This window comes from Fusarium odoratissimum (assembly GCF_000260195.1).
Source record: "Fusarium odoratissimum NRRL 54006 unplaced genomic scaffold supercont1.19, whole genome shotgun sequence".
NCBI lineage: Eukaryota > Fungi > Ascomycota > Sordariomycetes > Hypocreales > Nectriaceae > Fusarium > Fusarium odoratissimum.
Genome location: NW_022158704.1, coordinates 677,360 through 700,015, shown reverse-complemented (window position 1 = coordinate 700,015; position 22,656 = coordinate 677,360). Strand labels below are relative to the sequence as shown.

Here is a 22,656-nt window from a genome sequence, read left to right as displayed (position 1 = left end):
GAGGAGTAGCAGAGAACGATTTTCAGCATTGTGTCCCAGAGACGAGTGTCACGGAATACCATGGAAGTATCACAACTTAGCCCACAAGAACTATCAAAACCAGGACTTGGGCAAACAATCTGTAGTTCTAGGGCTTTACCAATAGGACTTTCTCCGGTTCACTCAGCTGATTTGTTATAGCAAAAAAAGGCTCTTATAGCTCAGGCGCTGGGAGGCATACTATCCATAACTACCCCACAATACCTATTTCAAAATTTACATCTGTCAAGAAAAGCCATGGAGTTGTGCCTGTAACAGATTCATCTGATCTCTATGCAATGTGGAAGAATCCATGTTACACTGCGGCCGATGAACGCATGCACACTACAACTACCCTGCCACGACAGCCTATATCATAACATGCATAATTTTATTGCTTCTCAAATACATCTACCTCTTCAGTGTCTTTTGCTTCTCTGCGTCTGTAGCAACATTTCTTCCTTCGACAAGCAATCCCTTCTTTCTCCTCACTCCATCCATATATCGCTTCGCCACGTTCTCCTTGTCAGCCAACTCACCAAGATCCTCGAGATCATCTTCTGTGAAAGGTACCCAGAAAGGATCTTCATCCAGAATCTCAAAGCCAGCAAAGATCAGCTGTGGCTGGGCCGCGCCACTGGTACGCTTACGCATCTCGTCGGCAAATCCGAAACTCTCGGCTACGGGAACCAGTGCTTGAATTGTGAAGAATGGTGTACCTTCTTTCATGAGTTCGGCGTTGACACGACCGCGACGACGGGTAAGAACATCGTATACACGACCGAGGACTTCTGTAGATGCTTGAATTTCGACACTGTACATGGCAAGCATGAGACGGGGAGACCAGTCCATGAAACCTGCGCGAAGAGAAGATTGGAAGGTTCTGATGATCTCACCGGTAAGACGACCAAGTTTGTCCCGTGCAGAGGAGTCGTCCTCGGCGAGGTTCAGGGTAACATCCTCAATAAAGACTGCAACGCCCTGAAGGGGCTCGTTGCACAGAGGACCCTGAGCCGTAGCAAGTTGGAAGGCGTATGAGATCTTGTCAGTAAGATGGCTAGGGTGAAGAGACTCATCGGCACGAGGTGCAGTCTCGACAGTCTTTTCAGTAGCAAAAGCCTTAGAGAAGATACCATCTGCAGTAGCATCGATAAGTAGGTTTGGTCCAGTACGTCGAGGTCCGAAGGCCACAATCTTATCAATAGAGTCCTTCCAGATATCTCTGCCCTTTCCACCTTCAAGCTTCTCCTTAAGTTGCTTCTTGAAGTCTTCCACGGACAGGGTGTTTCCAGCTGCAACATCAGCTTCAGCCACGATTTCTTCGCTCTCATCATCCTTCTTGGCCCCGCGGTCGTAGACTCGCTTAACAGCATCGCCATTCTTGACCAAAAAGTCTGTTACGTTTTCGGGGATTGGCTGCACACGGAGCGAGAGAGTCACTTGCTTGGAGCTTGTTGTAGCCACAACCGCACCACGACCTAGCTCCTTGTTCGCGGGAGGCCGCATCTCTTCAGCTCGGACAATTGTCTCTCGGTAGGGAACAATAGGAGCACCAGGCTGAATATCGCACAGAGCAAACCGCTCCTTGAGATCAGTCAAGCATCGCTCAAGATGTAGCTCACCTGCAGTCAATAACACATGCTCACCACTACCCAGAAGCTCATACTCAGCACAAGGGTCGCTCTGAACCAGAAGCTTGAGCCCATGGATCATCTTGTCAAGATCGGCGGGGTTCACAGGTTCCAGTGCAACGCGAACGATAGGCTTGCCCAGCATGGTGACACCGGCGAGGTTGACGGCGCCGTCACGGCGACTGCACAAGGTACCAGATTTGAGAATCTTGCCCTCGAGACCACCAATACCAAAGACACAGCCGGCAGGAACTGAATCTAGAGCCTCAAGGTTTCGTCCCATGAGCATATAGAGCGCAGTAACAGTGACTTCTTGAGGCTCAGGATCGGCGCTTGGCTCAGCAGGTGACCATTTTGGAGGAATAACGTAGAGCTTATCGCCAACGGAAAGTGTTCCCGAGTAAATACGAGCGAAGCCGATAAGGTGCTCAGGATCAACCTTCTTCTCTTCCAGCTCAGGGGCGTAATCGTCAAGATTGATGGCATCCATCGAGGCCGCCATGCTGTCAACGCCATTCTCACCAGCTGCAGCCTGGGCTCGAGCAGCTTCAGCTCGCTTCTTTCGTGCAAGCTCTCGGGCCTCTTCGCCACTCATCTGGGTTCCAGCACGTCGCTTATTTTCGGGAAGTTCACTCTCGGGAATAGAAACCATTTTACTGACGTAGGCAACCACAGGGTCAGACTTTTCATGTTTGAAAGAAATCATGGCGTCCTTGATAGTCTGGTCAATGTGCTCAGATCCTGGGGATTCTTCGATCAGCTCGGGAAGTCGTGCAGCCTGAGCGGCCGGAGGCGAAGGCAGAGATTCAATGACTGACACCAGTAGTGCTGTTGACAAGGGAAGCCAGTTTGCGAAAATTGTCGTCATGAGAAGCTTCTGATCTCGCGACTTGAGCATGTGAGGGGTGATCTTGATTCCGAGGGACTTGGTGACCTTTTCCAGCAGATCTCGATCACCCTGCCCGTTATCACCTCCCACTGTAGCTTGATAGACAGTCCATACTGGCTCCAGTACCAATTGCACAAACAAGGGCTTCAGATTTCTTCCCTTGAGATGCTTAGGACCCAGGATCTTCTTCGTCTTGGGGTCCAGATAGAAGTTGCCCCATAGAACCTTTTCCATAATTCCACGCTTAATGCCCAGCTTCTTCTCATACATGGCAGCGAATTGTCTGCAGGTGAATGCCCATCCATCGATGGCGCTGCTGAAAATAACGTTGTTCTTTTCAGGAGCAAAGTAGATATCTTCGTCGTCTCTTTCCTCGAATTGCACCTCTCCTGTATCGCTGACTTGGTCGGCGATTGCTGATTCTTTGGCTGCTGTGGCTGCATTGACTCGCTCCTCCATTCTTTCCCTCCAGTTGAGGTCCTCCTCCATACGCTCGCCCTGAAAGAAACTTCCTAGCACAGCGTTTACCTGTTCTAATAGCTTATTCAAGTGGATATATGCTTCTCCTGGTGTCATTTTGAGTTCTGTCACAAGTCGATCAATCTTGTTAATGACGAGCAGGGGCTTTAGCTTCTCTGTCCATGTTTGACGAAGAACAGTGACTGTTTGACTGCAGACTCCCTCAACAGCATCAACAAGAACAACAGCTCCATCACACAATCTTGAGGCTGTTGAGACTTCTGAGCTGAAATCGATATGACCAGGTGAATCGATCAAGTTGACAAGGTACTCCTTGTCCTCGGGATCAGCATCGGGGGCTGCTTTCCGACGCATGGCGAAGTAGAGTGAGATAGCTGAAGACTCCATTGTGATTCCTCGTATCTGTTCATCAGGCCTAGAGTCAAGATATCGGATCTTGCCCGCCAGCTTTGGCGAGATGATGCCATTTGTGGCAAGGAGAGCATCGGTAAGTGAAGTTTTGCCATGGTCAACGTGGGCCAAAATGCAAATCTGTAAGACGTTAGACTGTATACTCTCTTTTTCATGAGACTGTACTGACATTTCGAATATCACTGGACTGTCTTTGCAGACTTGCCAGCTTATCTGGAGTGACGACAGGCATTATGACGACAGTGATTCGAGTAGGGTAGGTTGAAGTGATAGTGTTAAAGATAGAGGATGTCTAGGATGTCAAGTAAAATTTCTAAATATGGGGAGGAAGGAATCTGCTGTACCAGCGAGGCAGTAGCTCTAAAGCCTCCAACTTCAATTTTCCAAACCCAAACTTATATCGATCTTTGTAGTTGTTTGAGTGATACTTTGCCTAGCCGTTACTCATAGTGTGACTAATCTAATCCTTAACTGCACACGACGGTCAGCAAATTTAGACTTCATCAGGCACTTTTGGCTCAGTATATCTGCAAATCGACTAAGAATGACTCATACATACGCAAAGAGCCTGAGACACCAAAAACCAAGGTAAATCTTGTTGTCCAGCAAAAGCTGCTACACCTTGACAGGCTGAATTCTCAAGCTCACAAGCTGAAGCACCCCACTAAATCCGTATGACTAAGCATCGACCCCGCGTGTGCCCGCCAAACGGAAGCCCTAGTTCACCAAAAAAATCGCATCGTTGATAAAATTTCCCCCCTCACCGCGACGACGAGACGAGACGAGACGAGACGAGCGAGACCGACGCGCGACTCGACTCTACAAGACACGATGGCTACTTACCAAAACGGCGTGGCTCCGGTTCGCGCCATCGATGACGACAGCGATGTCGAGGAGGAGGCTCTGGTGGCCGAGTACAAGGAGCATGTTCAGTATGAGGATGGTGATGATCTCAGCCGCACCACTTCTTTGAACCTCACCGCGCAGACCGACGATATCCAGGCTCGACTTGTGCAGGCCGCTCAGCCTCTCGATTTCCAGGCGCCTCTTGAGGCCAAGTTCCAGAGCTACGATGCTTACTGCAGCTTGTTTCATTTTATCTTGAACTCCGAGGGCCCCGTCGATCTCGAGCCCCCTTCCGTTGGTCTCACAAAGTTAGATGTTGAGTTGGATAGGGCTAATGAATATTTCTGCAGTACTACTGGGCTTGGGATGTTATCGATGAGTTCATTTACCAGTTCAACTCTTTCTCCTCGTACCGTATGCGAATTGCCCGGCAAACAACCAACGAGGAGGAGCGTCAGGCTCTCCGCGAGAACCCCAACACCTGGGGCTGCTACAGTGTTCTCAACGTCCTGTACTCCCTTATCCAGCGATCCCAGATCACCGAGCAGCTTGCAGCCATGAAGCGTAACGAGGATCCTTTGGCCGTTGCTGGTGAGTATGGCTCCAAGAACCTCTACAAGATGTTGGGCTACTTCTCCATTATTGGTCTTCTCCGAGTCCACTGTCTCCTCGGAGATTTCAGCCTGGCTCTCAAGACCCTTGATGATATCGAGCTCAACAAGAAGGCCATGTTCGCCCGCGTCATGGCTGCTCACTTCACCACCTACTACTACGTGGGTTTCTCCTACATGATGCAGCACCGTTACGCCGATGCCATCCGCATGTTCAGCCATATCCTCATCTACGTCTCGAGGACCAAGAACTTCCAGAAGAGCGCCCAGTACGACTCTATCACTAAGAAGAACGAGCAGATGTACGCTCTTATTGCTATCTGCGTCGCTTTCCAGCCCACTCGTCTGGACGACACCATTCACAGCGCCCTCCGTGAGAAGTATGGCGACCAACTCCTCAAGCTCCAGCGCGGTGGCCCCGAGTCCCTCCCCATCTTCGAGGAGCTCTTCCGCGCAGCGTGCCCCAAGTTCATCTCCCCCGTTCCTCCGGACTTTGAGAACCCCGAGGCCAACATCGACCCCGTCGAGCACCACCTCGCTGTCTTCATGGATGAGGTCAAGACCAACATGTGGAGCCCCACCATCAAGTCTTACCTCCGCCTCTACACCACCATGGATCTTAACAAGCTCGCTGGTTTCCTCGAGGTGAAGCCCGAGGAGCTTCGATCATGGCTCCTGGTTACCAAGCAGCGAACTAAGCAATTGCGATGGCAGGACCAGGGTCTGCTTGAGGGTGAGCTCGTCAACGTCAGCGACCTTGACTATGCTCTCCAAGGCGTAAGTTTCATGGCCCAATCCAGTATCTCAACATAAACTAACAATCCTACAGGACCTCATTCACATCTCTGAGGCTAAGGTGGGACGAAAGCTTGTGGACTGGTATCTCCGAAACCTGTCCCGCACCTATAACTGAGGTGCTACAGAGAGAACTGACTAGTCGTTTTTCTCACATTTCATGGGGTCTTCGATTCAAGCCCGAAACAAGCGCATAGAGCGCTGTGGCTGGATCCTCCAAACGACCCAGGGTCAGGAGAATACCTGGGGTTATGCAGGCCGACTTGATAGGATGCATGGCATGGCAAAGGCGTCTCGGAGTTGGTGATGCTCGTGCAAGAGCTTGAGAATTTCTCGAGTTTAGCTGTATGTGCGGCAGAGATATGGCACTTCCTCCTAGAGGTACGAGAGCCTGTGAAAAGGCTATGAAGAATAAAAGGAATCAAAAGTCGTTTAATCAAATATCATGATCCTAAAAGTCTATATCACCATTATGAATTATGTCAGTTCTGGAAACCGGTTCTTGTACAGGCTTCGCAGTTACAATTTGCATTGAGTTCCCCGTACAACTGAGAATAATTTTGATACGAGTCGTTCGTTGTTGCGTACCTAATCATAACAGGGGAATCACAATTGGGGTATATCTGTTAGAATCTGGTCTCGAAATGTGCTGAGGAACCCTAATGGTGCGAATACCAGGATGGTCCACGACGAAATTGAGCAATCGGCTACAAAACCAGAAAAGCTGATAAGCCATAAACCTCGACGAATGGCAAAGGTTTGAAACATAGTCACAGAAAGCCCTCTTTATTGTTTTGGGGCTTGAGTTATAGTTCCTCGAGTCAAACATAACATTGGTGATGGGCTTTGTGTACCTTGCTTTAGCCACTTAGATCACTCTGTAATGCCTTACCACCAAAAAATCTTTGTATTTAATACGACATAGGAATATTTGGGGAAAGCGAATTATATTATTAGCTATATCGCTTATGCCTTAATGTCAGCCTGAGGTTGTGCCACTTAGATCCTCATTTTGTACCTAGTCTGCTTGATAAATAGCTAATAGATATTCCGTTATCTTGGCTGAACTGGTTTACTGCGTGATGTGTAGCTCATTGATGTGCAGAAGCTATGCGAAAGACTTCCTCCCGGCGCTGTAGGGTTCGGTCATCAGCTAGTATCGGACAGATGGAGGCTCATATTGATTCATCGATGAGGACCGTTGAGTAAGCGGCATAATCGATTAGCGCGGCATGGGCCAGAAAAAGGAATCAAGGTTGTGTTGCGACAAGGACAGTCCTTCAAGTATGGTCTTCGAGGTCTGGTGTGTTAGCGATTGCAGGCTTGGTGAACTAGTATACGACTTTCAGTTTCCGTGGATGCTTATTAGCCACACGTACGGAATCTGTTTCGCTCTGGGAGACCAAGAAATGCCAACCAAGCTTTCCATTGTATATTTCAAGGAAGACCTTGTAGGAAGTCCTATGAAATGTTGTGGACAAGTTTGCCCTGCCATAGCACCGATGATAACACTCCGCGGGCTGCCTGATGATGCCTATAATGTTTTGGCGCGTACATGTATGCTCGTTGGATGAAGCCTCGAGAGGTTCGAGATGTATCTCGGCATTTGTGTTCCCGAGTCTGTGCCACTCAGTGTATTGGCTCGTGATTTCCAGAGCCTAGGTTAGCTCAGTTGGCAAAAGCAATGAGATATTGTGTTCTCGTGGCTGATGAAGATAGCTTCACCGCCGTCTTTAACGACACATACGTGGTCGAGTCAGACCATGTCACCATGATGGTGCGCAGGAGACCTTCCGAAATTCCGGTTCTTTGGTAGCCCTAGTGTGGAGAGGTACCGGTATCCGCAAGGTGCTCTTCCACTCCCATGCTCTGTCGGATAATGGCAGGGCTGATGAATTATTTGACTTTGACAGCTGAAAGAACAGGGGATACTCATGTGGTCTCGATAAGGAAATTCACTGGCTGATACGTTGTGCTTGGTAGTGGCTCAATAATTAATCTGGTGCAACGAAACGATGCGGTGAAGAGTTGTGCAAAAGAAAGACGAGTGACGAGCTGACTGTTCCTCGCTTGAGGTTCCCTGCATGTCTGTTTGTTGTCCGCCTAGTGAGAAATTCTTGGTATTGATCCATAGTAAAAACCGTTTGGTTAGTGCCGTTGAAGCTGATTCGGCTTGTCGTATGGGAGGGATGATGGATCTCAATTCATCTGCAGAGGCTCTGTCCTGAGTCGGCTCGGCCCCACCATTAGCGTGCCTCTCCACTGAAGCCCGAGAGTGAGATGACTCCGCCCGGGGGGAGCGGGATCAAAGGAGGGCTTCTTGTACCGAATCGTGCCCAAAGAACCGGTTCCGACGCCGCCATGGTACATATCATAACACAAATACAGTTTGCTACGTGATACGCTTGTGCTCTTGGCGGTCACCGGTGGGAGTCACACTCGGGACGTTGTTGCCGGGGCCAAGACATTGACACTTTACCTGAAATCTGTGCTGCCTTCCATTATCTATCTTGAGCTTCGCTTCACAGCAAGAAGATCATTGTGTGCTTTTGGCTGCCCAAGCAAACAAGGTGGCATCAGTGAGGGGAAGCCGGCCGAGCTAAGCGCCCCTTATTAAGTGGATATCTATTCGCCGGTAAGCTGTCCTACTTGTTGGAGTGGCATCAAAGAGTGTTGAAAGAGTTTCCATGTGATCAAAAACTCTCAGGGATCATAATAGCGTTGTGTTGTGTTGTGTTGCTTACCTGGCCCTCAGGGAGCAAGAAAACTTAGGACCTCTATCCTAAGTGATAAAAAGATTTAGGTAATTTAGTGTAGATTTGGAAAGCCTTTAGATTAGTTATTTTTGTCATTCAAGATAAAGGTCCTCAGTTTTCTTGCCTCCCCCAGCCTGGGGCCAGTATCAGTGTGAGTGGGCTTGTGACCGGTCTCCTTGCTCGCGTGTCGTTCATTTCCTCTTCTTCTCTGGATAAATTCAAGAGGCCTCTGGTCTCTCTGTTATCTCTGTGTCTGTGTTGCAAAAATGATAGAGACCCTGCCCGTGGTTCATCCTGGTCAACCAATGGTTCAGCCCAGTCAACACATGCTTTCTCGCATGCAAATCGAGCTGTGTCTTGGCCTGCAGTTATTGTCACACCCGACACACAATAATTCATCCAATCCCTGAAGAGCGGCACTGCAACGGCTTACTTTGGCGTATTTACGTCAGCTGTACGTTTTGCACTTTCGCTATCATCAACCTTGTTTTCACCTCAAGTCTCTTTTTATTAGCTGTTGGCGATCTCTGCAGATTCACGCCATTTTAACCCTTGAACGTGTTTTCCAACGCACGTTCTCACGCAGCTTCTGTAATATATCACAAATTCAAATCTCGGCTGATAATAATACACCACTACTGTTGACGTTGTTGCTGCCCAGTTTAATTTCAACCCTCCCAGACCTTTTCGGGCCTACACCCAGTCAGTCCTGACGTGGACCAAGGGCCGTTCCGTTCGGCACCGTCCCTCAACCCATCCCATCCATCCTCTTTGGCCTCCTCACGTTGTCTCCCTCGTTTAATGTGACCAAGCCCATATTATCCAGCTACCGACCTCCTCGCTAGGTACTGTATCATGACATCTCTCTCTGCCTAAGGAAACAATAGTGAGACTACCTAGACCTCCCACTCTCCCACCCACCCGTCTTTGGTCTTCGTCTCTTCCAAACCTAAAAACCAAGATCTGAAAACGTGGTCTCGTCGTTACCTGGCAATAACCTTAAAATCTTATTGTTTTGGGCTGAATCTCGGCTGACCTATGCCTTGATTGTGGCTTCATCTCTTTCACCACAAACTGATTGCAAACAAAACGCAAACGCCTACACCGTCTTCTGACTTTACTCACTCGACCCTGTTACAAAGATCAAGAGTCTTTACTCTGTGCTTTTATCTATTCGCTGTCCTCCGTTGCCTTTCGTAATCTGCGGCCACTATCAGCTCCGCTTCCTCAGAAAGGCCCAGGCTACAACACCACAGCCACCACCAACTTTCATCTCCATTATTACGACTTGCCTTTCTTCTATATTCACAGCCACTCCGGTTCGATCTATTGATAAATCAATTGTAGAGGTCCTTCTCCACACTTTCTACTACTTCGGCCAGATCTGATCGACCTCGGCGTTGCATCTTGGCTCAAGCTCCGCGTCTCAACTTGCGCCCGCATCTGCATCTCAACTTCAGCTCCCATCTTCCTTTCTTGACTTCGGAACCGCGTCATTCAACGTCACAAACTTGACTCTCCTAAGCCCCACGTTACCGTCAGCCGCGTTCACTCCTTCCTCCTTGTGATTTGGTGTTTCCCTAAATCAAGAGCCAAGCCAAGCTTACCCATCAACTGGTTAGCCTCTCCGTCTTGGCGGCAGTTGCATCTTGGCAATACGCATACCCTTGGGGAGGAACTACCAAGACACTTGACTGAAGCTCAGCTCCGTGCAAGCTCAAGCTTTCTTTCCTTTCTCATCAACCAGAAAGCCCTTACAGAAGAAATTCTTTTGACCTTGGCTTTTCATCATCATACGTCCATTTTATCCCATCAAGCTGCACCATCGATAAGCTTGATTATCGTTAGACCTTACACACATTCGTTCCCAGATATACACGATCATTATTGAACGTATCGACCCGGCGCGAACGACAAGCTGAACTCGGTTTGCCACCAGATCGCGTCTTCTGTGACGCAGTATCGTAGGCAACATGGCCACAACCGCAATGATTCAACCAAACCCGCCCAAGCGTTCCGACTCCGATGTCTCCCCCAGAACAGTGAACCCTCCAAGGAACTCAGCCTCAGAAGACGCAAAGGTCGATTACTTCCCAGATTCCAACACAGTCGATGGATCCAATACTAGTGTCCGGGCCAGCGACGGTGACGATTCATCTGCTCGGAAGTCAAGCATCTCCTTCGCACCAGATCCTCGACGTAGCTCAAGCTGTGAAAGCAACCAAAATTCAGCACCAGGCCAGGACTCGACGATTCAAAGGAAATCATCCACCGGCTCTGTCTCTTTTCGTAGAATGACAAACCCTCAACTTCCCCAAGGAAATCCTCAACAGATGAACAACAGTCGCATCCGTGCGAGCTCACCTAACCACTCAAGGTATGTAGCAACTTTCTTCATCTTTTCCCCCTCCCGTTGCACAAATTTTTGCTGTGATCGAATACCAATATCCTCAACCCGATACTGGATTGCACTTGCAACCTTATATCGGCCTGACCAAACCTGACACACGGTACGACAATATGTAAACTGCCAAAAAACCTCCATTCGGATCGTCGTGGTGCAGACTGGAATTTCTTGTTTTTGTTTTGGAAGAATCGTTATTTCACCAACGGATTTCATTCTGCGTAATGCACACGAACATCGGCGAAACTGGGTTCAAATTGGTCCGGCTGGAAACCTATGTGACGCCATGCCAAGCAACATGTCGCGTGGACTGTGTGTTACCATCGAAATCAATAATTCGGTCCACATGGGTCAACCATTTCCATCCAGGTCGGATACGAGCATTGCGGTAGCGGCATCGACTGTTTGAACACCCACTCGTAAAGACAACTCAACGCAGAGGCGTATTGATGGAACCTGCCCGGGCTTTAGGTGGAACTGGGTCGCTTGGCTGGACCATTCCTCACAATAACCTTTCGACTCCACCACTGGCCTTCCCACTATCAATTATGGTTACCCCGCCGTTTGCGACAAAGCTTCCAGTAGACGTGGGGAAATGGTCTTCGCCTCTGGCTACCTGCTCGCTTGGTCTGGATCGTCAGGCCATCATCCTTCATCACAGCCACTGACAAGTCGTCAGCCCCCAAATTCCCGCAGAACCTTCCTCTTGCCGTCGACACAGTCGTCACTGACAATTCTTAACCTTCATCCCCATTATCACTTCCCCGCGCATCCTATAATTACCTCTCAAAACTATCGTTATTGTTCTCAGTCTCTATTTTGTGGCATTTTCACGACAATGGCGACGCTAACCGAGACCCCGCCCGATAGGTTCAAGAAGCATGTCGCATTTGACAATGTTACAACCGGCGAACCGACCAAGAATAATGCCATCTCATTTACGCTCAATGTTCGACATAAGGGTTACCAGGCTAGGCGCAGATCGCGGTGTTTCATGGTTGGGGTTGACGAGCATACCTACTCCGATTATGCGTTGCAGTGGCTGCTTGACGAACTGGTCGATGATGGCGACGAAGTTGTTTGCGTGCGAGTAGTCGAAAAAGAACTGCGACTTACGGACAAGCAGTACAGGGACGATGCAGACTCGGTTATGAAGGGGATCGTTGCTCGGAATGGTAATAACAGAGCCATCAACATTGTCCTTGAATATGCCGTGGGCAAGTTACACACGACTTTTCAAGTCCTAGTACGTGAACAGAGAAGGCACCTCCGTTGCCAAGTTCCAGCGCTGACAAAATACCAGATCCAAATGTACCAGCCTGCAATGCTCATTGTCGGAACTAGAGGACGCACCCTCGGTGGTCTTCAAGGCCTGGTCAACACCCGCAACTCGTTTTCCAAATACTGTCTCCAATATTCACCTGTCCCTGTGGTTGTGGTTCGGCCTACCGAGAAGCGCATCAAAAAGAAGGCCAAACGTGCCAATGATTCTGCCCGACAGACCTACGTGAGCATGTTGGCCGCAAACGCCGGAAAGCATGAGGCCGATAGTGAGGCAAGTAGCATTTATGAGCTTGAGGTCCACAACTCGCCCGATGAAGAAGCGCACCAAGTCGCACGCGCTTTAGGACTACCCGCATCTTTCGATCCTACGATTAAGCCCCTCAACCATAGCCAGATACCGAATCGCAGATCCCCCGACCCTACCGCTACTGCGGGCCCTGTTAATGAGACCTCGGAGAACCAGAGAGTTGTTAAAGATGATGTCAGTGTCGCGGCTGAGAGCGATGACGATGACGATGATGACGACGACTCTGGAGAGTTCGAGGTCATGAGCGGGCAACAAGCCTTGGACAGGCAGAAGATGGATCAGCTTCATAAGATGGAGGTCGGTGAAGCAGCAGCATTCAAGATGAAGGTGGATGAGGAACTTGATGAAGAAGATGATACCCCCTCAGCCCCGAAAGCCACATCATAGAAGATGAAGGGCAAGCAGAAACTAGGAACAGACAATAACAAGCATAAGAATAGCACAGGAGATGAAATTGCCGAAAGCAACGACAAATCCTCCCAGGAGAATAACCAGCTTCCTCAAGTTACTCAGCTAGATTCAGCAGCAAAAGGAGGTCTCTCATCTCTAGAAGAAGAAGGCGACACGACCGAACTGCAACATCTAGATGATTTACAAAAGCGTATGCTCAACGTTGATATAGGGTTTCACTTATCGCGTGGAGCTTGGTAGGAAATAGCGCCCCAAGAGCATGGGGCTTCGATGCATTCTCGGGCCGAAAACAAACAGCCCAAAGTTCCCAGCAATTCAAAAAGCGAGGACAAAGAAGGACCTTCTAGTCCACCCTTCGAAGCACTGGATGCTGCTTCGAAGGCTACACAGATTCCTTCAGGCCGCCCGATTCCTACGTCGCCCACAGGAGACCAAGCACCAAGTACCCAAGACAAAGGCTCATCTATCGGGTTGGAGAATCTCAAATCTCCACCGAACACACGATTTCCTTCGGGGGACTTGCCAAGGGGAGATTCTGAGGAAGAGGTCCAAGATAATGACCAATCTGGTAGTGGCGATGGTGATGGCGATGGTGATAGTAATAACAACAACAACAACGAAGAGAATGATAATGAACCACCCAACGTGGCAGAAGCGAGGACCCGTCCCAGCAGGTAGTCATTGTGGGCAAGTGGCTTCAGAAGTTGCTTCAGAAGTTGCTGCAGCGCATGCATTGAGTCGTCCCAGCATTGGCGTCTATGTTAGGCTCACGGTCTGATAAGATCATGCATTGATGATTATACAGTGGCTCTTGTGGATTTTAATAGCGCTTCGAAATGATATTACACAGCGATAGACGGGTTTCAGTTCTTAGCTATCTGATACGTATTAGGGTTGAAATTCATATGATGTTTGGGATCGTAACTAATGGCCGTGCGCCGAGGTCGGTGATTCAAATCTAGTTATTATGCATGTGCGTGCGTCTAATCTAATGCAGACCAGGTCTGTTGCATGTCATGTCATGATGCTGCATGCAAGGACCCTTAATCAGGCATAAGGATGTGTAACCTGAGGCATCAACACGTCACTTACGTGCGACCAAACGAGCGCGACGACGTAAGCCACCATTTCTCAGTTCTAGACCCAGGGCTAATTCCAAATATCGAGTCCAACAAACAAATCTCGACTTGAAAACTCAAATGCTGTACAACAGCTGAAAGCAACTGTACATACCTACTGATTGATTCAATTGTCAAGGAAAAAGCGAAAGGACCCTTGAAGTGACGTTGCGTGACATCTCTTGTTTGATACGAGTTGTCGCAACGGCGCTACGCTACGAGGGGCTCAAGCTCAAGGGATAACTTAAGTTACTGGCAACGTTTCAGTCTATTTCAGTTAGATACCGAGTCTCCCCTCCTCTCATGATACAAACTCAAGGGAGGATTTGCTGCGCCGCCGCCAAAACCCGACTAAAATAACTACTCTGACATTCCTACGCCTGCGAGCATACGAGTTCACAAAGAACGATATACTCCTCTGGCCCCGCGCCAACATCGATGATCATCACCGCGACTCACACTGCTTCGATAACGATATAAACTTCACAAAGAATGTGGCCCTTTACTCGCTGCGGCGAAGACGCCTGCGAAATCCAACCCCGCCCTGTCACACTCGCCTCGTCCATCGCCGCCCTCCCGTTCCTCCTCATCTGCATCTCGACATCAATCCTCGTTGTTCGACATGTCTTTCCCCGTCTGAGCAGCGATGCCGATTCTCGCGACGGCGAAGATCACGTCCTACCTACACATGCACCAGCGTGTCTGCGACAAGTCCACGCTGAACACGGTGCCAAGAGCTGGAGACGGCGCGGCGCAGCCTGGACGTTTGGCCTTACTGTGGGATTGGCTGCTACATTGGGCGCGCTGATCATGGACGAAATCATCGAAGTTGTCAACGCCGACTCGAGAAATTTGGCTTTGAGAATAACGGTGCCAAGCTTGCTGTTCTTGCTGGTCGTGTTGGTACCTTGGCTGGAGTGTCGATCGGTTGTTTCGAGTGCCGGATGGAGTTTTCAGAGAACTGCCAAGGGAAAACTTCCTCGGGTCGCTTGGGGATTACAAATTGCTCTGTTCATGGGATGGTTATTTGCTTTCTGGTCTGTTGGCCAGGCTGTTCCCGAGGGCGCGATGCGCAGGACAAGCAATTGGAGTGGAAGCCTCTCCGAGATGTTGACACGCGGATGCCTGGAACGTATTGGTGTCGTCGGTATCTCACTGATGGCTTTACTGTCTGGCTTCGCTGCTGTTTCTTCACCGTGGCAGGCATTCATGGATCTTACAACCCGTCGCAAACGACCTGTCACAGATGCTGATGTAGCGAGAAAGCAAGCTGGGCTGGATACTGCCAACGAAATGCTTCTCACCAAGCGTCATCGCTTGCAATATCTCGAACGCAAGACATCTGGTCCTCAGAATGGAGCCTCTGCCAAGGGAAGTGGCCTTGTTGGCAAAGTCATGGGTTCTCTACGTGGTCCAACTGGTGATGAGGCAGAGATGCGATCGCTGCGCCTGGAAATTGCTGGTCTCGAGACGATGGAAGCCAACCTGGCTTCAGGAGTTTCTCTCCTCAAGAGCCACCGGGCTGCCACAGTTCGCGCTTCAACATCCATCGGACGTATTCTTCTCATTCCCTCGCAGCTCTTCAGCTTGTACTGTGTGTATCGCATTGGCGCAACTACAATCACAACTATTCGCCGAGCATATTCACCCACATCAAGTTTCGCCAACACGGATCCCATTAACCGCTTTCTTAGTATTCTTGCGCGTCATTGGGATCCCAAGTTGGATCAACTAGCATGGGCACGCCTTATCAGCTTTGCTCTTAGCGGTGTCATTCTCCTCGCCAGCGCCAACAGTGTGGTCCAGACGTTCCACCTGTTTGCTAAATGGACTCCAGGCCTGCTCCGCCAAGCACAAGCGAATCTGGCGCTGGTGGTCGGACAGATCGCTGCGACTTATGTCATCTCAGCTTCACTTCTCCTCCGCAGCCAATTGCCGTCTGCCTTGGGCTCGGCAGTCGGAAGCGTGTTGCGAGGTGCCTTGAGTCCCGCATTTGTGGATGGTTGGTTTGAGGGTTGGTTCCTAGTAGGCAGCCTTATAACAGCCATTGGTATCTGGATAGGTAGAAAGCTCGGTGGTGATGACGAGTGGGATGAGTACGGAATGGAAGAGATGGGCGCCAAAATGTCGTAGGTGCTTGAGTAAGGTAGTGGTGGTTCGTTTCTATGCTTTTTGAGGTTCGGGTTAGCACGCAAGCATTTTTTTTAATGAGCGAAGCGGGTGGATGCACTGTACGATTGACTGACTGATACATGTCTGGGTTGGCGTTTGGACGACAAGGCTCTTGAGAGATGAGAGGCGTTGATACATAGAGTACAATTTGGGTATATCACAGGGAATAGGACTATACCTACTGAGAAAGGATACAGGTAGAAGGGCTTGTCAGGCCCTGCAATACATTGCAATGTTACCAAGAAATATGGTAGCGGCATGTAAATCTTCACCGAGAATGTGATTTATGCAGTGATATGCAGTAGCCTTGGTAGTTGGGTGCTGGGTTGTCTCACAAGTGTCAGCTGTAAGACGAGCTTGACTCACACATTTAACACTACAGACTCAACTGCAGACAAGTCACTTTGGAAAATACAAGGCACCCAAGAGCCAATCTACTCTATATTCTATCTACGCAAAATTTGCTTCACTTATCACATGCTCTATTCATTCTTAGGTGGTGCCCAGTGCTTAACAATTAATATATGCGCGGTATTTCTTTCCCAACCAATCATCTTCAACTCGCAGCCTAAACCAGGTATCGATTATCAAACATATAAAGTCTTCAAGACTACCTATAAATACTACAACGAGGACAAAATCAACATATATCACCAACCCTCATAATGCCAACCTCACCTTCTCCACCACTATCCTACACACAACCCGCATCTCTCGAGGCCTTCGCCTCTACTCCAGATGTCTTCCGAGCTGCCCACCCCCCAATTGAGCACCTCATAGCTGGCGCCCTAGTCACCAATCCCCAAGGTCAAGTCCTTCTTCTCCGCCGCGCAGCTCACGACTCCTGGCCTCTGCTATGGGAAGTCCCCGGTGGTTGTGTCGATGACTCAGACCATGGCCTCGTTGCTGCAGCAGTGCGTGAACTCTGGGAAGAAGCCGGACTACGCGCAAAGGCCGTAAAAGCCGTGGTAGGAATTGCACCTATCACAGAGCCGATGCCTGATGATCCTCTAGAGAAGGACTTGGAGGTTCTGTATGACATGCTTGTGTTTCGTGCAGATGATGGAGTCTGGGGAAAGTTGACGGTCTGGGTCGAGGTGGAGAGCTGTGACGAAGTCAAGATCGATGAGAATGAACATGTCGAGTTTGCGTGGGTGACAGAGGAAGAAGCACTGCAGAATAAGTTCAAGGATGGCAAGAAGTTGGAGTTCGTAAGCGAGGGAGTGAAGAGGAACGTCCTCGAAGGCTTCAGGCTGTGGAAAGAGGAAAGCGAGGCAAGCAGATAAGCCAAAGTGGCCAGCAACAAGAATCATCAGCGGTAATGAAAGGGATCAGCATGAGAGGAGACTTCATGTGCTCATTACTCGTCTATAGTCACACACACACACAGTCCTCACCCCTTCTAAAAGCATCAAAAACAAACACCGAGACCTCATTGAGAAACCAGCAAAGACACACAAAAGACACCACACCGCACCACACCGATCGGAGATAAAATAAATAACAGGACATTTCATTGATCCCATGAACCGCCTAGCATACAGATCCGAGTTCATATCGTAAGAATCGACGTCTCATCATCTCTGCCAAGTCTAGAGAAAACGAACTGCCTATAGTAGCCTTGCCTCAGTGTTCGTTCAGCCAAAGCAAGTAAACTTTTTCAGTCCCTCTCCTGCTTTTCACCCTCTCCCTCATATTCATCAATCAAGGAAGTCAACACGCGGCCTAGACGTTTTTGGGGGAAATCAAAAAGAGTAAAAAAAAAGGAAACATAAAGAGATAAAAAAAGAGCTGTGATCATTCAAATGCATGCCACGTTTCAGTCCATTCATCCATCCGTTCATCCATCCATTCGCCGCCATTCTTTTGCTTTTGTCTCGAAACGCCAAAGGTCAAATGCTCAAAAATGCCCTCTCCAAACCCCCTGAACGAGTGAAGTGGGTGTCGAGGTTGATCATGAGTAAGTCCAACGTGTGGCGGTCAGACGAGGAAAACAGGATGCCGTGGTCGATTAGAACCGGCGGAGAGATTTCAATTCCATGCCCTGAGCAACCTGTGATACTAGATTGTCGAGGATAACGAGAAGAGCTGGCAACAAGTTTCGAACCAGCCTTGTTTAGAACCAGTTTCAAAACCATCGCTTGCAATCGAGTGTAAGATGGGTGTCATTTACGAGAGAATAGCAAAGTCCAAGATGATCACTACTCTTAACTACGAGCTAGGTGACTCGCATCTTGTGAACAGGCATTCTCAGTCGTCAAACCATAGAGAAACGAGGCGATTGGTACACATTCTAGGGTGCCATCGCACGTCCCTGGCGACCTTTCTTATTGGGCACTGTAGTCCAACCGTCGTCGTCAGCTGTGGGTGTAGCAGGCTCGGCATCAGTAGAGGCGGATTGTTGAGCAGCTGATCCGTTGGAGCGGAGAGGTCCAGCCCGTGCCTCTCGAATGCCGCCACGGCCACCACGACCGCCTCGAGGTCCAGCTCCTCCACGGGGTCCTCGTTGATCGTTTGAGGCAGAGCGCCAGCTTGAAGCTTCGATTGCTCTTGATTTGGGAGCACCCTCTCGGGGCTCGCGGTTTCGGATAGGAACCTTCTGCTCGCCATTGGCGCCCTCAGCAACTTCAGCCTTGGGTTCTGTTGCCTCTTGGGTTGCCTCAGGCGTCTCCTTAGCCTCGGCAGCTTCAGCGGCCTGCTTGGCTTCAGCGGCCTCAGCGGCCTCAGCAGCCTCAGCAGCCTCAGCCTCAGCCTTGGCAGCAGCCTCCTTCGCCAATTTTCGTTCCTCCTTGGCCTTCTCATCGGCCTCCTTCTTCTCCTGGATAGCCTGCAGGCGCTTGACCTCAATCTCCTTCTCCCTTGCTGCGGTATCGATAGGACGAGCGGCACCGAAGGGGCTGGCCTTAGCATCAGAGCCCTGGGATGCTGATGAAACATCGGGGGCCTCGGAGACGGTTCGCTTCTGGAGGTTCAAGCGAGGACGACCACCTTGGGCAGGTGCGGCGTTAGAAAGAGCGGGAGATGGGGGTGCGCTACCGTCGGGGGAAGCAGCCTTGGCGGCATCGGGGCGCATTCTCTCGCGCCACTGCATGTCCTTCTCAGCAGCAGTGGCAGTTCGCTCAGGTCGCTCAGGGCGTTCAGGACGGGGACGAGAACCACCCTCGCGAGCCTCGCCCCAAGCAGGAGAGTCCCGGCGGTTGCCTCGGTAAGACTCACTACGGTCACCAAGCACATCGGGAGAAGCGCGGGGGCGGCTTCCGTCTCGGGATCCGGAACCCTCTTGAGGAGAAAGAGGAGCCAGGGGTCCATGTCGCTCCCAAGTGAACTCACGTTGGGGACGAGACTCAAAAGCAGGATCACGAGGTCGTCGCTCACGGTCACCGAAATCACGAGCACCACCCCTTGACGGGGCATCGGGCAGAGGTCCCTTGCGGTCCCAGTTACCCATCTCACGGATAGAGTCACCTCGGCCAGGATCGCCGCCACGAGCTGTAATTGACGGTTAGATAAAGGTTAAGGTTTCATAGATAGATGCAACTTACGAGGATCGGCGACCTTGATCTTGATCATTCGCCCGTTGAAGTTCTCGCCATCAAAGGTAAGAGCCTTCTTGAGGCCATCGAGAGTCTCGAATTCGACATAACCGAAACCCTTGGGGCGCTGCAGCTCACGGTCCTCGATAAGGCGGACGTTGACGACACCACAGTCAGCGAGATATTCTCCCACGGCGTCGTTGGTAACATCGTAGGAAAGGTTGCCCAAGTGAGCGGTATAAGGAGGCTTGTCGGGGAGGGTTTGAGGGGCAGCTTCGCGAACGGAGAAACCTGCGCCAGTTAGTTTTGACAGTCAAATTACAGCGACATCAACACATACCCCGGTCCTGCCAGCTGGAAGCAGCGTTGTTGTTATACCGAGGGCGGTCGGAAGGGGGCAGAGCCTGAGTGCCTAAAAATGGTCAGTCCACCATGGGTCGAAAGTATCGTATGAAAGCGACAGGACATACCAGTGACTGGAAATGAGTTAGCGATGGGACACATCTATAGATTTGAAGTGAAAGTGCTTACCGTAAGAGGTTTCCTCTACCTCATCAGCCCAAGATGAGCCTCCACCAAAACCTATAAGTCCAAGTCAGTATGGGGTCAACGAGGGGCATCGCAGCCAAGTCCGCTGTGCGGCGGGGTGCACAGGCGAGCGGCGGGACATACTGTCAGCCAGAAAGTCCCCAAGGGACATCTTCTGCTGTTCCTTCTTCTTAGGAGCTGGCGAGAGATTAGCATTTGCTTACAAGACATGCCAAACTGTCACGGAGGGGTGCTCACCCATGATTGCGGTTAGGCGAACACGCGCAACGATTCTAGGACCGATGCGCGCACGAATGCAAAGGGCGAAGCCGACCGGGGTTTCAGCTTTCGCTTCAGTGAGGATAACGAGATCGGATCGCTTTGTAGCCGGGAACGGAAGAACCGAATACCGGAATGTCGATTATTTCTGTCGAGAAACTTGCGTTGCAGAGTGTTGATGTGCCCCGACTAACGTTGCCGTGTCTGGGGTTGACGAGTTGAAATTTGCTCGGCGTATGGGAAAAAATGATGATGGAGGCGCCAGTTGAGGGTTGCCTTAATTTTGCCAGTCCTGGTCTGAAGTGGGCGCTAGCCCTTTTTAGTGCCGGACCCACCAATTAACCCCTCCACTCGATTGATGTCTCGCTTGCATCTCCTCAGAAGCACCAGTAACAGCCCCTAAAAGACCCGGAAACCGTAGTTACACTTTGAGGTTCAAGCAGTTGATTTTGTTTAACAGCCAACGCAACCCAGAAATTCTCAGGTCTTTCGCATATGGTACTTTATGCGGCATGTACAATTACATGCCTTGATAAAGATCAAAACGGCTCATAATTTCCACACATGGCAATCAAGTATCAATGATAAATACCCGTTTATTAATTGTCATTCGCCTCATCTCTTTACTGAATTTGACAATTTATTGCATGTTATCACATTACTACATATTCATCTCAACTATAGCCTTTCACGAGTCAAACTCCCCCAAAAGGACACCAGCTCACAGACATTTTTTATGTACGGATTCGAGCCCACCCAATTGGCCCACGGCCCGTGTCATGTCACGGGTTTTCATCCCCAAATTTATGGTGGCTCTCTACGATTGGCCTTTGCCTGCTTAGGAAAACTTGAGATTCAGATGCAGCGAGAGCCTCACCAACCTCACTATCAAGTTTGACAAACGACCGGTGCAGCGAGTCATGTAACATTATTATTTTCCCTTCTAATATTGTAATTATATTAGTCGTTTGAAGTAACCGACATTCATTCTCTTCTTCTCCTCACCGGCCTCCTTCATATCCATCCTCATACACATCCATCATGGCCAACGATAGAAATCAAGAGCCTCAAATGGTGTCTGTACGCCAACGGCAGTCATCTCGTGGTTTGTTTTCTCCCGAGGTTGTTGACCTCGTGGTACCTCCATTGAAATTCGGTGGTTACGCCGGTAAGCTGCTTCATGCGTCCTCGCACACCCCATATTGACATCAAGCAGGGACTGCAGGTATTTTGGCAGGTGTCGGAGGCTCAATCTTCCAAGAGGCAAATCCCATAGTCTGGGGAGCATTCTCTGGATTTCAATGGTTTACATTGGGAACAAGCTTCTGGTGTAAGTTTACTCACCAAAACCATGTATTGGCCAGCGGACTGACCTCTCAAGTCACCAGGAGTATTGTTGTAAAAGCATGGGGCGGTGAAGAAAGGCTCAAAAATGGCGACAAGACAATTGCCAGCGCAATAGCTGGCACAGCAGCTGGTTCGGTGGGTGGCTTGATCCGTAAGTCATACCACACTGTCGCCGCTTTCTTCTTACTGACCCTGTGACCAGGAGGGCCAAAAAACATTCTTCCCGCGATGCTTGTCTTCACAACAGTGGGAGCTGGTGGCCAAATGATCGCAAACCGAATGGCAACTCGAAAGCCGAAGGTTCACGATGAGAACGAATCATTCTGGACCCGATGGTCTCCCCTTAAGAAGCTTACGGATCAGGAGTATAGGGATATGATGTCAGAAAAGATGCTGAGGATAGACGCTGATATTGCACTTATTGATGATCGCATCGCTGAATTAAAAAAGCAGGCCGAAGATGAAGAACTGAAAGGCTCGTCAACATAATAATACTCATGTTTAAGTTGATTCAATTCTCTCTGATTTTGTCATGACCTGTTGAATTCCATGCTCTGCTCGCTGGCCTGAAAAGACTATTGGCTATCAAGATAGCGGCATGCAATCTGCTAGCAAGATACAGAACATCCTAATCGGCTTCCTTGACAAGGTATGCGGGTAATTGTTGAGTGAAACCATGGACTAGTCAACATTAGTTGGATCTCTGTTGTTTCAGAGCCTTGACATGCTAGACATCCATAGTTGAAGCTGGAGTGAGCATACAAAGAGTTTCGCGTATTTGTATTCTTTACTAATCTTGACTCTTCCAAACTGACAACGCATAACACAGCAACTTT

The 22,656-nt window shown here is 49.7% G+C and overlaps 8 protein-coding genes across 15 annotated transcripts; 5 read left to right on the top strand and 3 right to left on the bottom strand.

Annotated features, from left to right (window-relative positions):
- Positions 1 to 342: 342 nt before the first annotated feature.
- FOIG_10862 (elongation factor 2) lies at positions 343 to 4,057 on the bottom strand. Of its 4 annotated transcripts, XM_031211364.1 has the most exons (4): positions 3,989 to 4,042; positions 3,774 to 3,900; positions 3,599 to 3,721; positions 376 to 3,549 (listed from the first exon to the last, which is right to left on the bottom strand). In XM_031211364.1, the coding sequence occupies exons 3-4, from the start codon at positions 3,659 to 3,661 to the stop codon at positions 430 to 432; spliced, it is 3,183 nt and encodes a 1,060-aa protein (XP_031059297.1). In that variant the 5' UTR covers positions 3,662 to 3,721; positions 3,774 to 3,900; positions 3,989 to 4,042; the 3' UTR covers positions 376 to 429. The 4 variants fall into 4 exon arrangements, with proteins under 4 accessions (XP_031059295.1, XP_031059294.1, XP_031059297.1 ...); XM_031211362.1 differs by having other exon boundaries at positions 343 to 3,549; positions 3,599 to 3,900; positions 3,989 to 4,057; XM_031211363.1 differs by having other exon boundaries at positions 3,599 to 3,939.
- Positions 4,004 to 6,227, top strand: FOIG_10861 (eukaryotic translation initiation factor 3 subunit L). Of its 2 annotated transcripts, XM_031211359.1 has the most exons (3): positions 4,004 to 4,569; positions 4,626 to 5,663; positions 5,716 to 6,227. In XM_031211359.1, exons 1-3 carry the CDS (start codon positions 4,261 to 4,263, stop codon positions 5,797 to 5,799), a joined length of 1,431 nt encoding a protein of 476 aa, XP_031059292.1. In that variant the 5' UTR covers positions 4,004 to 4,260; the 3' UTR covers positions 5,800 to 6,227. The 2 variants fall into 2 exon arrangements, with proteins under 2 accessions (XP_031059292.1, XP_031059293.1); XM_031211360.1 differs by having other exon boundaries at positions 4,004 to 5,663.
- Positions 6,228 to 9,119: 2,892 nt separating this feature from the next.
- On the top strand, positions 9,120 to 13,819 carry FOIG_10860 (uncharacterized protein). 3 transcript variants are annotated; one of them, XM_031211356.1, is made up of 3 exons: positions 9,120 to 10,814; positions 11,712 to 12,087; positions 12,145 to 13,819. In XM_031211356.1, the coding sequence occupies exons 1-3, from the start codon at positions 10,411 to 10,413 to the stop codon at positions 12,817 to 12,819; spliced, it is 1,455 nt and encodes a 484-aa protein (XP_031059289.1). In that variant the 5' UTR covers positions 9,120 to 10,410; the 3' UTR covers positions 12,820 to 13,819. The 3 variants fall into 3 exon arrangements, with proteins under 3 accessions (XP_031059289.1, XP_031059291.1, XP_031059290.1); XM_031211358.1 differs by having other exon boundaries at positions 11,521 to 12,087; XM_031211357.1 differs by having other exon boundaries at positions 9,208 to 12,087.
- FOIG_10859 (uncharacterized protein) lies at positions 13,002 to 13,823 on the bottom strand. The gene has a single exon (XM_031211355.1). It carries the CDS (start codon positions 13,575 to 13,577, stop codon positions 13,059 to 13,061), a length of 519 nt encoding a protein of 172 aa, XP_031059288.1. The 5' UTR covers positions 13,578 to 13,823; the 3' UTR covers positions 13,002 to 13,058.
- Positions 13,824 to 13,977: 154 nt separating this feature from the next.
- FOIG_10858 (uncharacterized protein) lies at positions 13,978 to 16,387 on the top strand. Its single transcript, XM_031211354.1, has one exon. The coding sequence runs from the start codon at positions 14,454 to 14,456 to the stop codon at positions 16,092 to 16,094; it is 1,641 nt and encodes a 546-aa protein (XP_031059287.1). The 5' UTR covers positions 13,978 to 14,453; the 3' UTR covers positions 16,095 to 16,387.
- A 220-nt stretch (positions 16,388 to 16,607) lies between these two features.
- On the bottom strand, positions 16,608 to 20,812 carry FOIG_10856 (uncharacterized protein). The gene is made up of 7 exons (XM_031211352.1): positions 20,453 to 20,812; positions 20,339 to 20,392; positions 20,198 to 20,248; positions 20,137 to 20,142; positions 20,007 to 20,078; positions 19,676 to 19,957; positions 16,608 to 19,622 (listed from the first exon to the last, which is right to left on the bottom strand). Exons 1-7 carry the CDS (start codon positions 20,454 to 20,456, stop codon positions 18,427 to 18,429), a joined length of 1,665 nt encoding a protein of 554 aa, XP_031059285.1. The 5' UTR covers positions 20,457 to 20,812; the 3' UTR covers positions 16,608 to 18,426.
- Positions 16,799 to 17,419, top strand: FOIG_10857 (uncharacterized protein; the record flags this gene model as incomplete). Its single annotated transcript, XM_031211353.1, has 1 exon — positions 16,799 to 17,419. One exon carries the CDS (start codon positions 16,799 to 16,801, stop codon positions 17,417 to 17,419), a length of 621 nt encoding a protein of 206 aa, XP_031059286.1.
- Positions 20,813 to 20,944: 132 nt separating the features above from the next.
- On the top strand, positions 20,945 to 22,408 carry FOIG_10855 (uncharacterized protein; the record flags this gene model as incomplete). 2 transcript variants are annotated; one of them, XM_031211351.1, is made up of 4 exons in its annotated part: positions 20,945 to 21,641; positions 21,690 to 21,803; positions 21,855 to 21,971; positions 22,023 to 22,408. In XM_031211351.1, the coding sequence occupies exons 1-4, from the start codon at positions 21,515 to 21,517 to the stop codon at positions 22,307 to 22,309; spliced, it is 645 nt and encodes a 214-aa protein (XP_031059284.1). In that variant the 5' UTR covers positions 20,945 to 21,514. The 2 variants fall into 2 exon arrangements, with proteins under 2 accessions (XP_031059284.1, XP_031059283.1); XM_031211350.1 differs by having other exon boundaries at positions 21,099 to 21,641; positions 21,690 to 21,971; positions 22,023 to 22,309.
- Between the last annotated feature and the right edge of the window lie 248 nt (positions 22,409 to 22,656).

What these genes read in the sequence shown, in the direction of transcription:
- FOIG_10862 (XM_031211362.1), bottom strand. Translation starts at nt 3,661, where the DNA reads ATGCCTGTCGTCACTCCAGATAAGCTGGCAAGTCTGCAAAGACAGTCC. An exon ending in AGTCCAGTGATATTCGAAAT is followed by an intron (nt 3,550 to 3,598) that starts GTCAGTACAGTC and finishes AACGTCTTACAG; the next exon opens with ATTTGCATTTTGGCCCACGT.
- FOIG_10856 (XM_031211352.1), bottom strand. An exon ending in TGGGGACTTTCTGGCTGACA is followed by an intron (nt 20,249 to 20,338) that starts GTATGTCCCGCC and finishes TTGGACTTATAG; the next exon opens with GTTTTGGTGGAGGCTCATCT. An exon ending in TTCCAGCTGGCAGGACCGGG is followed by an intron (nt 19,958 to 20,006) that starts GTATGTGTTGAT and finishes TAACTGGCGCAG; the next exon opens with GTTTCTCCGTTCGCGAAGCT.
- FOIG_10858 (XM_031211354.1), top strand. Translation starts at nt 14,454, where the DNA reads ATGTGGCCCTTTACTCGCTGCGGCGAAGACGCCTGCGAAATCCAACCC.
- FOIG_10859 (XM_031211355.1), bottom strand. Translation starts at nt 13,577, where the DNA reads ATGCATGCGCTGCAGCAACTTCTGAAGCAACTTCTGAAGCCACTTGCC.
- FOIG_10860 (XM_031211356.1), top strand. Translation starts at nt 10,411, where the DNA reads ATGGCCACAACCGCAATGATTCAACCAAACCCGCCCAAGCGTTCCGAC. An exon ending in AGCTCACCTAACCACTCAAG is followed by an intron (nt 10,815 to 11,711) that starts GTATGTAGCAAC and finishes CCCGCCCGATAG; the next exon opens with GTTCAAGAAGCATGTCGCAT. An exon ending in ACACGACTTTTCAAGTCCTA is followed by an intron (nt 12,088 to 12,144) that starts GTACGTGAACAG and finishes ACAAAATACCAG; the next exon opens with ATCCAAATGTACCAGCCTGC.
- FOIG_10861 (XM_031211359.1), top strand. Translation starts at nt 4,261, where the DNA reads ATGGCTACTTACCAAAACGGCGTGGCTCCGGTTCGCGCCATCGATGAC. An exon ending in TCGATCTCGAGCCCCCTTCC is followed by an intron (nt 4,570 to 4,625) that starts GTTGGTCTCACA and finishes ATATTTCTGCAG; the next exon opens with TACTACTGGGCTTGGGATGT. An exon ending in TTGACTATGCTCTCCAAGGC is followed by an intron (nt 5,664 to 5,715) that starts GTAAGTTTCATG and finishes ACAATCCTACAG; the next exon opens with GACCTCATTCACATCTCTGA.